Consider the following 18,460-nt stretch of genomic DNA (forward strand, 5'->3'; position numbering starts at 1 on the left):
TTCTTTGGGTTTTACACAAACTTTGTATTATGTTTGCAGTGGAAGAAATGGTTTCAGTAATTGTGGTACAGTGATTCATTGTAGGGAGTCAATACTTGTCTATGGCAAGCAGACTTACAGTATCATGTGAGACTCACACTGTACTAATAATAGACACACAGGAGATATGAGTGAATGTTGCCTATAGAATGGCATGAAGGCTGGTGAATGAATGCTGCTTGAATGAGAAATTATTTAAGGATCGACAAATACAGTCATTTAGATCACATTATCTGAAATTACTCTTACTGGTATCCTATATGATTCCATAAGATCAAACCATATTCTACTGTACACCATTGTTTCCTGCAATGCTTTTCTGATTCATTAACTGATGAGCTGGTTCTATTTCATAAATCAAGATCACAAACAAATGACTCATAGGAGACAATTATTTTAAAGAACTTTTCAAAAACAACTTTTTGGAGTTGGATTGGATCAGTTTGACAGATCTTTCACTGAACTGAATCAAACAGAGAAGTTACTAAATCAACATCTCACTCACTTACTGAACTGCAAGTTATAATCATTTTGTGGCTATTTTTTAATCAATGAAGAAGAGTTTGTTTTCTTTAAAGAAATACTTTCAAACAACAAGGACACATTAAACTGATCAAAAGTGACAGTTAAGGCATTTATATTGTTAAAAAATCTATTTCCAATAAATACTGTTCTATTGTTCATAAAAGAATCCAAATTCAGATTTATCATCACAGGAATAAATTACATTTTGAACTATATTAAAATAGAAACAGTTATTTTAAATTATAATTATATTTCACAATATTACTGTATTTCTGATCTACCAAATGCAGCCTTGTTGAGCATTAGACACTTTTATCAAAAACATCAAAAACTCTTACTGACTTCAAACTATGTGTGTATTACGTTTTAGGAAACACTGCTGTACACTGGAAAGAAGCATAAAAAAACAGTTTTAAAATGAATGTGCTTCATGTGATGCAGTAAGGTGGAATTTCTGTCTGAACTCTCAGTGCATTCTACATCTAGTATCGACCTTATTTAAGTCTAATTGTTTGCAACATACCAAACCTCTGACCTAAACGCAAATTTTCTTTAACTATACACTGACTAAAGGAACAACCAGATTTTTCCCACAGTACCTGAGATGCCACACGCCTGAAACATCTCAGTTTCGAATCTGCGGTTGATGCTTGACAACAGAACTCCGTAATGAAATAGCAGAGATGCCAGTTCGCATTCCGCTACCTGTGAATCGCTGTAAAAAGAAACCCAACCTGCTTCTGTTGATGCAAATTACAGCCCTATGCAAATTACATGCTGTAATTATCTGCTTTAGATCACATCACAGAAAAACATCAGTCAGGGTAGAAACATTACGCTGCTGACGTGTTGTAATGTCAAGCTCTTCAAAAGTTGCTTTAATAGGCTCATTAGGCGATTTTACACTTCTAGACAACACATATTTGGGCTCTGTCAAAATGAATGAAGCATCCTGACTCCTGAGCTCCTACTCGGCCTTCCCCATACAGCCAATGGCGATTTGAGCCAGTGTGGGCGAGTGTGATTTAACAGGCAGAAGTGGGTCATGTGTGGTGGGCTATAGCTGTGGATGACTAAACTAATGACATCACACTGCATTTAATTGCTTGGATATCTTTCATTGGCAGTGTTCAAAAACGCCTCTACTTCGTGACTCAGCCTTCAATCGCAGTAGGAGTGAGTGATGTAATAAGTGTAGGAGTAGCCTCAGAAAATAATGAGACACCTAGAATCAAGACAAATCGATATCAATCAACGGCCATTTTAATTTAACAGATCAGATTAAATCTTATTCAATGAATCGTGCGTTTGAGTGTCTGTGTAGGCTGAATCGAAGGATACTAATGCTTGCTTTGATCAAAGACCAAAGCTTTATTAGAGAATGTTACTATGACAACAGAAGACTATACCTGTACTGCACTGTGCAGTTTGTGACTCAGTCTACAAGAATTATCATAGCTTTAACCAGCATTGTCCCGCCGTCAAGGAGAAACACGCTCAGCCATGAAGCCTTCACCTGTGTGACAATAACGACTTCTGTTCTCCTCTAATCATTTCTTTTGGATGACATTCGGACAGTGTGTGAGTGGGTGTGAAAAATCGTGACTAGCTAGTCTAAGCAGAATCGGCCGAGAGGACACGCACAGAAACACAGCACCTCAGGGTGGGAGCAACACAACCTCCACTCCACTGCTGGATGCACAGAAAGAGTTTTGACTTTCTGAAAGCAAAGCCGTCAGGGCCACTAGTTTGTTTAGAACGTGTTCTAAAACCTTTTGCATGCAAATTGCTGGCATTGAGATGGAAAGTGTTATACAACAGGTTAATAAGGGGAAGGCTGAGCTCAGTGAAGACATCATAATTAGCCAGAAAGTGTCAGGGACACCCCGGATTAAAAAGGCTTAGTTCAGGGAAAAAATGCATTTGCTTCATGAATGCGTCATTACATGAAGATTGTATAATGTGAAACTGCACCTATAGAGACAAGGCAAGAGGATCTTTATCATTTGCTGCAAAACTGAACTAACTTGTAAATGTTAGGTTGCAGGAGAGATTGTGATATGGACAGGACTGAAATTTCTTATGAGCACTTTATAAAACACACTCTTTAAAATAAACTAAAGGCTCCAAAAGGTTGTTTTTACAGTGATGCCATAGAGGAACCATTTGAAGAACCAGTGAACAGTTCTTAAATGAACCATTTTGAAGAACATTTTAAAAATCTAAAGAACCTTTTTCGACTAAAGAACGTTTTCTGCATTTGAAAGGTTCCATGGATGTTCAAGGTTCTTCATGGAGCCATCAATGCCAATAAAGAACCTTTATTTTTAAGAGTGTAAAAATATTTTTTTTTCTGTTTATTGCAGGTAGTCTGAGAGAGAGAGAGTAAAATGCATGTTAACACACAGTTGTTCATGTTTGTTATATCAGTGTGTCTTTGTGTGAATGTAGGCCTGTTTGCTTTCGTGTGCAAGTTATTAAACTCTCTTTAGTTGACAGTCAAGTCCATGATTTGACCTTGATGGAGGGCACACTCTCATTGTCCTCCTTCTGTTCTTCTGTTAGGAATCTCTCCGCTGAGCCAGTGGAGTGTGTTCATCATACACTGAAAAAAGTGAAACTACTGTGTTGTTCATTTAAAGTGCATTTTTACATTGGACTAATCATCATACTTCTCTTATCGGCTCTCTCTAGCTTTGCAAATGTTTTCATAACTTCTTGATCTCATAATCTTATAGCCAGGCATTTAGGGTAATCTAATAGACAGACCTTGGCCTTTAAATGTGATGTTCAAACAATATAAACACAGTGAGAACAGTGCCCAGCTGTTATGTTATACAGCAGTGTTTGAGGTGTTTATAGTGATGCTTGCTTGTTTTTTTTTTTTTTTTATTATTAATTATTCATTATAAATGGCACAATAAAGCATTTGGAGATATTTCTTTACTTTCCCATTCAGTTTTCAGACTAAATTAATGGCATATTTGTGCTATGATTACAAGTGCAATATGTTGTGCTTTGATCTGTAAAGAGGATCTTTTACCTGCCAGGAAACGTTGGTGACATTCTTTTTTTTGATTCAACGGAATTGCTCGTGTTAAACGATGCCAGGTAATGATCATGGGAATATCAATTTAAAATATGTCAGCTGAAAAACAAGTCCTTAGATGGTTAAGAGCCTGTGTGTTGGTAAGTAAGGAAGTCAAACATTATCTAATAGAGTGTAGACAAGGAGTGTGCATTCTCTCTCCACTGGAGTAGAGTTTCGTTTTTGTTTTAGCTGAACATACCTGAACATAATTTTCACTGGACAGTGACTGAGTCAGGTGCATGAAGGTATGCAGGTACTGCATTTCTAACGAATAAGGGCTGGCCACTGTTAGTCAGCAATTTTCAGTATGTCACACTTAGTCCAGGAAATGCAGTTTGGGTACAGTTTTTATTGTTGACTGTTGAAGTTCATTAACCCTGTCATGAAATATGTTTGGTATGTAAATGTTTTTGCAAGAAGTTTCTAATGCCTACCAAGTCTGCATTTATTTGATTAAAAATACAGAAAAACTTAAATATTTTGAAATATGAATACAATTTTAAATAACTGTTGTGAAAAATGTGATTTATTCCTGTGATGGCAAAGCTACATTTTCAGCATCATTACTCCAGTCTTCAGTGTCACATGGTCCTTCAGAAATCTTTCTAATATGCTGATTTGCTGCTCAGGAAGCATTTCTTTTTATAAATCTTGAAAACAGTTGAGCTGTTTAATATTTATTTGAAATAGTAATATTCTGTTACATTATAAATGTCTTTACTGTCTGTCCCCTTTGAGCATTTTTGGTTGTAATTTTACAAATTTCATAGAAAATATTAGGCTGGTACTGTACTATTAACTTTAAACTGTTTACTGTAATACGCCTGAAACCGCAGAACAATCGGATACAGTGAATTATGCATGTCCGAACCATTCATTCTTCAGCGTGCTCAGACAAATGACAGTCTGTGGACTTTGCAGGTGCAGAGAGACAGATGCTGAGGAAGTGACATTAAACAGGAAGCCGTCTGTGTATATTTGTGTATGTGGATGGTTGAATACCTGCATGTGTCTTTTCTCATTGTGTGTTCACAATCTATAGAGGCCTCAATAGAATATGAGAGGATGTTGAGTTGTTTGAGAGTAAAAAGAGGCAATGAATCAAGCCAAAGCAAACAGATGAAAGTATAGTGGAAGCTGAACAAAGAGATTCAAAGCTCAGCTTTTCATGAAGAATATAATAACACAGTAAACAGAAGTCACCTATAACAAGATAAATGGTCCTAAAACTGAAATGCAAGACATCACATCAGGGATAAAAGCATAGTTTATATTAGTAGCTGTTCTAAAGTAGAAAATAAGTCTGTCTTTAACACAGAAAATGCTCTGATGTCATAACTAACAGCTGATACTCCTAATCCTGCAACTTACATAACTGTTTAGCCACTGGAAAGATGCATGCAAAAATACCATCCACTATCACTTCTCATACACTTCTGTCAATGTTTAGTGCTAGCAGCAAGGAAAACGGATGCGTCACAGCTGCAATGATGGAGAGCTTTCAAGTGACTATTACGCGGCTGTTCTGTTCAAAACTGTTCAAAAAGCCTGATGACAAATGCTTAGCCATTAGCTCAGGGGCAGCCTGTCCACGAATTAGCCACCCACAATCCATCTCTCCACTTCCTCATACACAGAGAAAGAATATTCCATAAAGATTTTTTCCATCCCCCATTAGAAATGTGCTTGAGCGAAGCAAACTTTAATAGAGATGTCCTTAAAACATGGCTAAATGGACTTATGTCAAAGAGCAGAGGCAGTTATATCGCGATAAGGCTGAAGTGGTGACAGTTCTTGATTCAGTTAGCATTCAGATTTTTTTCCTTTCACTTTATTGTGGCATTCGCAAAGCATGCAACGTGTTTTATAAGACAGCTGGAAGTTTTCAGAATTAAAAATGGGAATAACATTGAGCACTGAATGAAAAATAACACAAAGCACTTTCATGTGGTTTACAGCATGCAGTATTATTTTGAATTGGAGGGTGCTGTTTTGTTTCTGTACGCCCATATTAACTGCACTTCTTATGTGAAAGTGGTTAGAAACAAAAATGTGGGTCTGTGTGGGATGGAGAGCGGGAAGAGTTTGTGGATTAGTGCTGGTAAATGAGGCTGACCTGTCCCAGGTCATTTTTAGATACAAAAAAGGCAAAATAGTAATTAGCAAAAATACTACAAGGTAAAAAGCTAAAAGTATACCAATTAGAGTTATGATTGCATAGGTCCAGTATAGGATACAGATGACGAAGATGATGGTAATGGAGCGAAACTCTTACAGTAAAGGTTTTCCGGTCTCCATAATAACAATGAGAATGTATACAAAATGTATTTGTAAAGCAAAACCTAGCAATCCCAGAGCCAAAAGGCTCTGAATGATGATGTATCATAAAACTATGCAAAGCACTAATCTTTCTAAATCTGCTTCGGAACAATATCTATTGTGAAAAGTGTTATTGCAACTGACAGCTCCATTTTAATAACACAGTGACTAAGCTTGACACCCAAAAACATATTCACATAACACATACACCTGTTGCATACCGCTACTGAAAGTATGAACAATATTCCAGTTTTCAGCCTGGATTCTCCTCTTTACTGTAAATCTGTCAGGGAGGTGTTGTATGCTCTCTTCTCGGTTCACATTACAATTTCCCCATAAAATTATGCAACATTATAAAGTAAAACCTGATGCTTCACCTTTAAACCTCAATGAAGGTTTTTCAGGAAATGTTAATATGCAAGTTTGCATCCAAGGATGGTTTTGCGAGAAAAAGTTTAGCGTATTAGAATGTCTACCGATATATCTGATGGAAATGCTAATTAATTCCTGTTAACGCAATCTTTTTTTTTTCTTTTTTTTTGTGTGCATATATGTTGATACTTCAAATGTTGTGAATAGTTTGGAAACACTTATTGTGAACTGCTCACAGGCCATTCCTGTAGTGTTTGTCAGATATTTTGCATTGACATTTGGCATCCAGACCGAAGCTGCTGTCATGCCTATGACGGATGTATCTGTGCGTCTACCCAGAGACTCCACCTTTGGATTTTTCTCACCTAACCTTCATGCTCATGCATACCTCCGTCAGAATTCCGCCTCAATGAAGGGCTTAGCTGATGCTTTCACCACAACACAAACACACAGGGCTGCCTACCCGCTGAACATCACCAGCATTCCTCTCGTTTACTTCATTGCAAACCATTTCAAAGAAACTATTTCAGGCTTCAGTAGTCTTGGCGTACCGGTTGTGGGTGTGTTTGATTTATGTGTGCGAAAGCACGTTTCTTGGCGTATTATGTGTAAGTTGTTGGGTAAAGCTTCACTGAAATAGGCCACACTGTTTGTAGCGTACCAGAATGTAGCAGTGACTTTTTTTTTTTTGATACACCACGATCAGCGCTGTCAAGGTTCTGGGGTGAAGCCTTGCGATTGTGTGGCCCGCATGTGGAAGTTGTGGTAAATGGTGTTAGGTTATTACGCTTTTCACCACTCACTATTAGCTCTCAGCTGCACGCGTGCCTTTCAACAGATCTAATAGGGAGGAGAGGAGCGCCACTGATAAAAGGGAAGATCAACTCAACACTTTCCAGGTGAATAGTGTTAGCACAGAGAGTGTGGGACATTTACATGGTGCGTAGGCACACATTATGCACAGAAACACACTTCTTTGAAGAAACACAGTTGCACTTTTACAACCTTCCACACACAGAATAACAATGCCATAGCCTAGATGTTTTAAATGTCCACTGGAGGTTATAAATCGAATCCAGATGAAGATTTATGTTCAGAATTTTCATCAGTTTGGTGTGTTCGGAAAGCTCTTTTGAAGCTAGCTTCCCAAAATACAAGAGAGTTTAATTTTAAACAGATTTATTTTCTATTTCTAATTAACTAGAATCTTTTGATTCATTTCACCAATATGACTCATTAATTTTTTCCCCTGCAATTGTCACTAAAAGCATCAATTAGAACTATAAGCACAAATTTATGCAACAAACATAATGACGAACAGAAATATTTACCTATTTCACTATAGAAGGATATAAAATGCCATGCATGGACTTGAAATGAAGCAGTGAATCGTTTCTTTGGACAGATTCTTTTGAATGAACCGTTTTTTTTTTATTGAATGAATGAACTGTCCAAACTAACTGATTTACTAAAATGAATCGTGTGAAACAGTGAATTGTTTTCTTTGGATAGGTTCTTTTGAATGAACTGTCCAAACAAAGTGATTTACTAAAATGAATTGCGTGAAAAAACTAATTGTTTTCTTTGGATAGGTTCTTTTGAGTGAACTGTTCAAACAAAGTGATTTCCAAAAGTGAATCGCGTGAAGCAGTATATTGTTTCTTTGGACAGTTTTTTTTTCTGTGAATGAATGAATGAATGAATGAATGAATGAATGAATATACTGTTCAAACTATAATTAATCACATTTCCCAAGACTACTTGAAAGACAGAATAGTTCAGAATTTGTGATTTACTCGCTCACTTCACTCAACTCTAAAGTTTCATGCACAATATAATGTGATATTTTTAAAAATCATGTAGCGTCTTGTCACACTACACTGTCACCCAGTAAGAAAATGTTGTTAAACTGGGTGCATCACTGCTCTCACTCAGTTATTTACCAATAGAGCACAGAAAATATGTTCTGACACTGATTCCTTCACTATGGACAATAAAGGTAAAAATAAGTCAACCGTACATGGGAAATGGAGCTTTAACTGTATTTTTACAGTACCGGCCTTGGTTAGAAACCAGAATTGAGTCGAGAAAAGATAATATCCTGTAATTTCCTTGCTTACGGCTGGTTAGACTCCATGTTATAGCTGGGGGCTGGTGTGTGAGAAGCGTGGGATATGGGCTTTTTTAAAGTGGGTGTGGAGTTTTCCTCTCCAGCCCAGAGCTGTACATCTAATGATAGGCCAGCATTCAAACGACAGTGTGTGTAAATGTGTGTGTCTATGCTGAGGTCCTTGCCAATGCTGTTTAAACCAATGTGACAAATTTACTCACGTTGGTAAGTGCAAATGCACACAAACCCTCACGTACAAACATAATATATCAAAGGATCACACCCATGTTCTCTCTCCCTGAATGTACTATAATAAACGGTTTGACCTTGAGAGATGTTATTGTGTGTGGATGGGTGGTTGAGTCCACAGGGGACAGAGAAGAATAGACCCTCGCCTTGTATTGATTTGTGCATGTCTTCGTCATACAAGAAAATACTCAGGGATTGTGCCAAGCCTAATCTAACTCTAATGTCTGAGGGATTATTATGGGTCATTGTCAAAAATGCTTTGTTGTGTTGACCACTGAGAGAGCTTCAGTACAGATTGGGTCTGATGTTTTTTGTCTGTTTATTTGCTCTCTCTGTTCCTGTATTCCATTTTTGGAGGAAAACTGTCCAAGCAGACTCTTTAAATGAAAGATAGGATGCCTTTGTGAATTTCATTTGAGGCGGGCCATTCCCTGGCTTTGGGGTTAATGCTTGCTGTGATTGGCTGCAGGGTTTTGATTGGCACGAAGCTCTGCAAGCATGGGGTTTAAGGGGGATCAATGAAGCTCCCGCCCCCATCCCCGTTGAGACATGGCCTAAAAATTATTCACACACATTATATAAATTACATACAATATATATCTCATATGTATATGAAATTTGGAGAAAAATTTGCTAAATTCTGCTATTTATTTATTTAAAATTGTGCTGAAATATGACCCTGACATTTCTTTGTGAGATTCACCCATCAGGCTGATCTAAAGCAGATTCAAGCTGAAAGACCTACATATCTATTCATAGCATGTGCAGAGATGTGGATTTGCTGTATTGATTGCTCATTACCCAGTGTCAGAGCCAGGCTGATGGAGAGAGAAATTGGTTTTTATTTTTTCCCTCCGTTTTCGCATTGACACGGCTGTGGATCATTACATCTCTGTGCCATTGACTGTGGGAATGATGAGCAGGTGCTGCACTTTCCCTCTTTCATTTCCATCTCTCTCGCTTAGTCTATGTCCGTCTCCTTCGAGCACATCTCCCGCTGTCTGTTTCCTGCTGTGGAATCCATTTACTCATTTTTTAGACGCTTGTCAAATTGACAGTGCAGCTAAAACAGCTACAGAGCAATGTCTTGTGAGAAACCTAATGATACCGAGAGGAGAAGAAAGCAGGAATATCATAGTACAGCTGTGGTCTGAGTGTGAACAGCTGATAATACACAGATACAGTAGCTCCTCGCTGTCCAGGCCAAAGAAATCAGAAACTGTAAGATCCGCCATTAAAACGAAAGCTGAGAAGGGGACAATTGTGGCTGTGTCAACATACAGTGGAAGTGCTGTACTACAGGAGGCCTTTGTTTCTGTGGTTGACATCTCAATTTTTTAAATAATGTATTTTAATGGCTCATGGCTATGTAAGCCAATATCCTGACGGTCACGATCCACACAGAAATTTCTTCTCAATATAGTGCATTCTTTGTCTGGGTGGATGTAGTCAAGCACCTGGGCTACAGTCATTCACTGGCCACAGACTGACTGCAGCTATATACAACACATGCCCTAGACGGAGCGGCTAGACGAAGACATGGACTCAGCGGAGTCGTGTCAGGATTCAAAAGCAGCGTCCGCTCCTGCCTTGACAGATGGGATAGGAGGCCGCGGTAGACACACACCTCACATGCAGACAAGAGCTGCCATCTTTGACCAGATGGCACTGACCTCTTGACCTTTAGAGCAATACAGTCTAATTAGAGTCTCTACGGTGTCGTCAGAAAAGTGAAATATACCGTATCATATTTTCGTCCTTATAAAAATTATTATTAGTCACTATAGCTCATAATCAAAACCTATAACCTTCAGTATTAAAGTTAGGTAACCCTCACCTTTTGTGCTATGGACATAAATACCATAATACCTCAAATCATGCACCAGCTTAAAATGTTTGCTATTACGTTTCTAATAGAACAGACAGAAAAAACTCATATCTTTGATATTTGGGGTGGGCTTTTTTGACTTCGGTCTGTAGACAACACATTAACAACTACTCTGAACTAGGGATGCATAATAAAAAATAAATAAAAAAAAGCCAAAATCATGATATGTCAGTGCACAACATGCACCAACCATCTTCCCAAATTTGCTATGATAAATCATAAACCTGCTGCTGTCAGCTAAAACGGGGCCGTTGAATGCTTGAATCTGATTGGCTGATGAACGTTCTGAGGTGTGCGATTATTTTCAGGGAAACGCACGGCGAATATAGTTCCAGGCAGCTCTCTTGACCGCATTACAGTTCCATATCACTTTGCATAGTTAACTGTAAAAACGGAAATTAGCATACAGTACCTATACAGCACACAGGAATTACTGCAATCGCACGTGCTCGCACACGCACACTATGGTCACGCAGTTTGCACAAAAAAAGAGGCGTTGGATGAGATGCAGAAGAAATAATCCTACTCACAATAACATCACCACCTCGGGTGTGCATCATTTTTCTAATAATTCAACGGCCCGTCGTCAATTATTCCTTACATAATTTATTTAATTAGTATTAGTAATAGTAGTAGTAGTAGTAGTATTTTACAGTTATATTGATATGTAATCACAAAATATTTGGCCAAATTGTGCACCCTACAAACAAGCACAGCAAACCTGACAATTATTTATAGTATTTAACTCACAATTTTTTATAAACGGTACATTTGCATCTCCCCCTACTTTGAACCCCTTTAGCAAATGCATAGCAATGACCTGCCAACCAGTCCAATCACATGATCATTGTGGTGGCATATTTTGCACTGACAAGCAAGCACATTTTTTTTTTGTGTAAATCAAAAAAATTATTTAGTTACTAATTATTTCTGTCAAAACAATCACAAACCTTTTTAGGATTAAAAATCAGTCTCGGTTTTAGGTTGCATATGACTCAAGACCACCTAGTAAACTGATGCTTAGACCACAGGAAATTTTAGCATTCGGCTGTCTAAAGTTCATCCTCATCTATCCATCTTCAGCAAATATTTCGCAGAGAGGCCATCCAGATTCCCCACACCCATCCTTAAAATGCCGATGTCACCTACTAAACAAAAGAGCAAGGAGGAGGCCCTCGGGACAGTAATAACATCCGAGTTAACCCTCTCTTCTTTCCTCATTCCATCTTCATTATTTCCATTTTCTATCACGCAGACGTCCAGAACTGCCTGCAGGTGTTGTGGCTAGCAAACAGTCAATTCTTCTTCTGTGTCAACAATAATTACTCTTTCCCACTAATCTAAAATTAATATCTCTTAGTCTGATAGAGGTTTGGTTAAAAGAAATAAAGCATGAGAGAGCATTGGGAGTGGGATAAGATCTAGAAGCCTTGTCTTTGTGGACAAGGAGGTGATTGACAGGTATGACAGCCACAGGCAAAAATACATCGTGTAAAGCCAGATAAAGTCAATATTGCCCTCATAAGGTTACACGAGAGCAGTCTGTGTGTCAATATCGAGTATAGACACGCATTTGTCAGGAAATATGACACTGGGCATCACTTGAAGGACACAAACCAGACATGTATCATATAACCAATATTTTACATACGTGAAATATTTTTGCAGGAATTGAATCTTTCATCTCCTTGATTTGTTAATATGAGTGTTTTGGTACTCACCGCATTAAATCAATGATGCATTAGGCCTGAATCACACTGTGTTGAAGTTGCGGTATGACCTCATCTCTGTGGTACTAGATACTCTAGTTTTCCCACAGCCCATCATTCACTAATTTACTGTATGTTTACTTCCTTTTGTTATGACAATGACACACTATCATGACAGATCGACTCGCAAAGAAAGGCCTATGAGTTTAATTATATTATGAAAAGCTTCCTCCTCCCAACCTGTCACTATATTTCACCTCCTGTTTTATGGTAGACTGCCTTAGTCAGCTATTCCTCAAGACATTCCTTAAGACATTAATCTCAACATCTCTCCATGCCATGTGCGCTTTAAGACATCCTGCCACAGTCTGTAGATTTGGGAAAAGCTAGCTCTGTCAAACTAACAGATGTGTGTGCAAAAACAAACAAAAAAACTTGTGTGCCACTCACACAAATCAGAGTACGTCACAATAGGACACACTCCAGTTGATCGCACGCCATCCCTTCAACCAACTTTTCACACTGAGGTTCTCAGCCAATGGCCAGAGCATCTGAAATTTCGTTGCCTTGTGTGAAGACTGAGGTCAGACTGGGATCAGAGGCCAAACTAAACCTGCCGCAGACACTTTCTCTACACTCTGTAAACACAGACCCCATGCACTGCTTAACAAAGGGATTTTTCCCTGCTCACATTTTTCTAGGTGGCATAGGATGTGGTTCAGGATGTGGTTTGCTTTGATATTTTGTTAAAGCTCGATTTTTTTAGCGCAAAGACTATCATATTTTTATGTCTATAACAAAAAAGCCTGCTAAAAGAGAATAAGAAATCTCTACCAGTAATGTCTTGATGGCAACCCATGTGCTGGGAAAAAATTGTTCTTCACTCCATTCCATCTCTTCCCTGCTCCAGTCCAGATTTAGAAAAAAAAAACTAAAAGCCCCTATTGTACATTTATTTGTTTGTTTTGGTAGGGCCATATCTTGCCAGATTTTGAGGTTTCTCACCTCAAACGTCCCAATTTAACCCCTGTTTAGAGTGACTCTCATGACAGTTTCACAGCATGAGAGGTGGCATCCCTCCTGTAGCATATAGACCAATAATTGGCTGCCATGCTGTCAAAGTACCAATTCCCTGCTGAGAATCAACCTATAGAAAGTTTCCAAGCAGTCATTCACTTTATGGTTAACCTTAGCCAAGCAGAATTGCAATGTTTATTTGCTTCCAATTACAGACTAATCAAAAACACATTTTCTTCAGTGAGTGACTACGATTTCTGCAGTCTAAATTGGTCAGCTAAGCAAAAACAGAGAAGAACTCTTTCTTACGGTCTGACAGAATGAACGTTTTCCTTTGTATATCTCACTCATCTCTACAGTCAGTTATATAATATAATTGAGCTGAATTAAGCTTGATGTCTCACTTAAAAAAATCCAAACTTTTGAATGGTAGTATATACAGTATATACATATAAATAAAATTATATTTATTTGCTCCACCCTATTTGCAAATTAGCATCTTAAGCATGAACCTCACAAAATTGTTTCTTTCCAATTAGATTTATCCTGTTTTAGGAGGTGTAGATTTTTATATTTACTTCACCCTTCTCACCCAGAATTAAAATATCCCACTCTTAAATACTGAAAGGTTTATGTGCCGAGGTCTCCATGGGCCAGTTATTCTAATATTTTCAAACCAAATGAATGGGGGCAATAGATTAACATTGAGCTGGATCTGAATCGCAGACATCCCTGTCTATGCAACCGCTCAATGAGCCTATGTGTGCTTGTTGTATATATTCTTGCCTCCGTGTATGGCAGCGTCTCTGTTTGCATACACAAGTACAGTTTGTGTGTGCTAGTGTTCATATGGCTGCTCCAATAGGACCTCCACACAGTGACTCTCCTTCACAAAAGCCACTTGATTTGGACCCAGCCCGGTTCAGGAAGCCCAACCCAACGGCCTCCAAAACCCCCAACTGACCCAGAACAAGCCAGCCGTTTGAACACTGAACCCTCTCATTCACCTCCCTCCGTATACATCCACTGATCCCTAGCCCCCCACAAATAACCTTTAATGATGTCATAATGTGTTACACTTCACTGTCATCTGCATATAATGAGGGAACAATTATTAGTCATTTTTTTAATTTTAGCCGTTATAAACCTTAGCGACAGACCACAAGCATCTCTAAGCTAAAGAGCTCTGTGTGTTTTCCAGAATAAACTAGTCTTTTCCTCCCATTAAAAGGAACCGGAGAGTGGACTCACAGTGTTGGGCATCCACTGCAGTACTATTACAGTTTCCTGTAACAACCAGACTGAAAAGAAAAAACATTTACAGCTTCCCATGTACCTCACTGGAGTTTTACGTGGTCTTTTTCTTTAATAGAAATATTGGAAAATGTATGTAATGTCCTTGCACTGTTGAATAATGGACAGATCACAGCGCAGCGTGGGTCTCCATCCAATCCACACAACTGTGGCAGTCCTCTGTTTTGTTAAACCCTAACAAGTGCTTCAAGCACAGTAAATTACACTGGCTTTGGAGAGGAGGGAGGTGGAGCTGGAGCACCTCATTCACAGTTTTTTCCTCCTTTGTTAACCCTGTCACTTCGGCTGCAGGGAGCTTAATGGATTTTAGTATTCTCTTCCACCTCAAGTCAGTGATATAAGTCAGAGAGTCTGTGTGTGCACACTGCATGATTGCAAAACCACGTAATTATGGGATTATGAGAGACTTACCTGTTTGCAACAAGCCTGCTCCGCTGTCACTAACGTCAAAGTGTTTCTGTATGTCAAGGAGGACACCTGGGAAACCGAGACAGAGAGACATTAGAATTTGTGCTCTGGTGTAAATTTTAGCCTTTAAGCGCAACAATTAGAGTTAAGACTATTTGAGTTTCTTTTTGAAGAAATGATTAGCAAATGAACTTTCAGACATCTTCTGTTAAAGAATTAAAAATATTTTCATTACACTTCCTTGTGATCCTCAATAACAGAACAATTACAGGCTTATGTAGGATCCTATGGATGAACACACACACACACTTCTACACTGGGCTGTTTGAGTTTGAAGTCAGCATGTTTTTAATTGACTTTCTTAATAAATGTTCCTGGTCTTATTGCACACGATTTACTGGTGCACGTTATCACCAAAACTGATATTAAAATTCTGGCCATAATAATAAGTTGCTCTTTTTTCCTGGTTAATTTCTTCACAATTTTGAATAAATGAAAAATAAAATAACTTTATAATAATTTTTTTTTTTAAATACAACAAGTACATTTAGGAATCTGAACATTACAATGTGCAGTATGCAAAAATGAATATTCATTTTGGGATTTGATAAAGATTATATTTAAAAGTATGTTATATTTAAACATTTTAAAAACGAATTATTAATAATTAATCATTAAAAAGTAATTAATTAATATAATTAAAATATAAAAAATCAATTGAAAAGCATGAGCATATTTCAATGTTTCCATAAAACAATAATAAAATTTTAAAAATATGCTCAAATATAAAATACAAAGTGTGCTGAAGCGTAACAAAGGCATTGGTATGTCCTCAGAATAAAAAAGAAAAGAGAAAGAAACGCACTTTGAATGTACCTTGAGTTGCAGACAGTAAGGAAAGACACTGACTGCACTGGAATGCGAGCAGGTGGCGTGACTCGTGTGACAGGAATGTTGCATTTGTCACTATGTGCGGACAAGCCTGCACCTGCCAAAGTGCCTCTTCTCAGTACGTCTTTGCTACAACGTGCCAATGACAAGTCAAAACGGGTGCGATGGGAAACCGCGAACTGATCGAGGCGAAACTCAAAGATGACTAAAGCCACTGCAGCAACAGAAACAAATTGCTATTTTTATTTCTCACAGCCACTCCTGTGTTATATGTCTGTGTTTGTACAAGACATTAAAAAGCATGACGTAATTAGCCAGGCAGCTCTGAAAAGTTAATTAAGAGACGGTTCGGCGGCATTCGGTGTTTGATCTGGGTGCGTGAAGCCTGTGAAGCGGATGTCTTTCTCTCTTCCTCTATTCGTACAGGACTGTTCAGTGATTTAGAGAGATGTAACATCAGAGATAACATCAAGCATGTTGGATCTCTATTGCTCTTGTCTAATTTCATTGGCTGTCAGTCACAGACTCTGTTTACAGCCTCTCCTGCATTTAGAAGTGTCTGAATGCTGTGTGCTTTGCACAAATGGAAGATCAAAGTGTATGTCTGAGAAGAGTTGGACAGTTAAAGAGCACCAGAGGCTTAATTTCTCACTTTAAAGTGATCAGAAAGAAGGAATGTGGAGATGAGAGACTGAAGATTTAAAGGCAGCAACACGAAAGCTGCAATTACATTAAAATGGTAGTAATGCCCTGATCAAGAGCTCTTTAGACTCCCGGCCAAAACACACACAACAAACCATATAGCAACTTGATATGGTCAGATGATACAGAAGATATGTAGGCACCAGGCTACATCTTCTAAAAATTATTACTAATGAACTGATTAAAAGACATTTAGATCACCTTTGCTATCATGTAACACTCACAGTTTTTTATTTTATTTATTTAGTCATTTAGCAGATGCTTTTATCCAAAGCGACTTACAAATGAGGACAATAAAAGCAGTCAAAACTAACAGAAGAGTAACAATATATAAGTGCAAATGACAAGTGTCGGTTAGCCTAACGCAGTACACGTAGCAAGGTGTATATATATATATATATATATATATATCAGTGGTGGGCCGTCAGGGCCAGCAAAGCCTTCTCTGCTGGCCTAAACACTATCAGAATCACTGATTTAGATATAAATATATATATACATACATACATATATATATATATATACATATATATATATAAATATTATACACACACACACACACATAAAGAAAAACAAGTAGATATAATAGAAAAAATAGAAAGCTAGTGTTTGTTTGTTTTTTGTTGTTTTTTTTTAAAGAAAAAAATAAAAAAAGAAGATAAATATAGATAAAGTAGAATTAAAATAGAATAGAAAGTGCTAGAGTTAGAGGGTCAAATAAAGGTGGAACAGATGTGTTTTTAGTCGTTTCTTGAAGATGGTTAAGGACTCGGATTGATTTGGGCAAGTCATTCCACCAGGAGGGAACAGTTAATGAAAAAGTCAGTGAAAGTGATTTTGTGCCTCTTTGAGATGGCACAATAATATGCCGTTCACTTGCAGAACGCAAGCTTCTAGAGGGCACATAACTCTGAAGTAATTAATTTAGGTAAATGGGTGCAGAGCCAGTGGTGGTTTTGTAGGCAAATATTATTGCCTTGAATTTAATGCGAGCAGCTACTGGTAACCAGTGCAAATTGATGAACAGAGGTGTGACGTGTTCTTTTCGGCTCATTAAAGATTAATCTTGCAGCGGCATTTTGGATTAATTGTAGAGGTTTGATAGAAGACACAACTCCAAGGTTTCTAGCTGTTTTTGAAGGAGTTATGGTTGATGAGCCTAACTGGATGGTGAAATTTTGATAAAGTGATGGGTTTGTGGAAACCACAAGCAGTTCTGTCTTAGCCAGGTTGAGTTTAGTTTAGCACAGTTAATCTTTAAAATACCGGTAACACTTTACAATAAGGGCCCATTAGTTAATGCATTAACAAACAATAGCGGCCACACTTTAAGGACCAATTGTCGCTATTAACAGACCATTAACTACGACTTAACATAATCCTTTAACATAAACTCCTAATTTGCTGCTTAATAATAGTTAGTAAAGTAGTTGTCAAATTTAGGTATTGTGCAGGATTAGGGATGTAGAATATGGTCATACAAAATATGTGCTTTATAAGTACTAATAAACAGCCAATATACTAACACTAGGCATGCTAATAAGCAAGTTGTTAATAGTGAGAATTGGTCCCTATACTAAAGTGTTACCACAATAACTAACAATGAGCAATACATTTGTTACAGTATTTATGAATCTTTGTTAATGTTAATACTACTGTTTGTTGTCAGTTCGTGTCAAAGTACATTGTCCAATAATTCAAAATAAATCAATATAAAATGTTAAATAAACAATATTTTATTTGTTCAGTTGCATGTCATGTGACCATTAATCTATGAACGTCCAAATGTGTCGTTAATTTACTGAAACATTAACGTAAAACTTCAG

General features: G+C 37.7%; 1 protein-coding gene across 1 annotated transcript in view; it reads right to left on the reverse strand.

Moving 5' to 3' along the window:
• Window positions 1-18,460, reverse strand: part of LOC107664509 (protein spinster homolog 2-like) — a 42,275-nt gene that overhangs the window by 4,159 nt on the left and 19,656 nt on the right. Inside the window, exon 2 of the mRNA XM_016455095.1 lies at window positions 15,045-15,110. Within this exon, the coding sequence (XP_016310581.1) occupies window positions 15,045-15,110 (66 nt within the window). The remainder of the gene's footprint in view (window positions 1-15,044; window positions 15,111-18,460) is intronic.

This window comes from Sinocyclocheilus anshuiensis, unplaced genomic scaffold, assembly GCF_001515605.1.
Source record: "Sinocyclocheilus anshuiensis isolate Anshui unplaced genomic scaffold, SAMN03320099.WGS_v1.1 scaffold403, whole genome shotgun sequence".
Classification (NCBI taxonomy): domain Eukaryota; kingdom Metazoa; phylum Chordata; class Actinopteri; order Cypriniformes; family Cyprinidae; genus Sinocyclocheilus; species Sinocyclocheilus anshuiensis.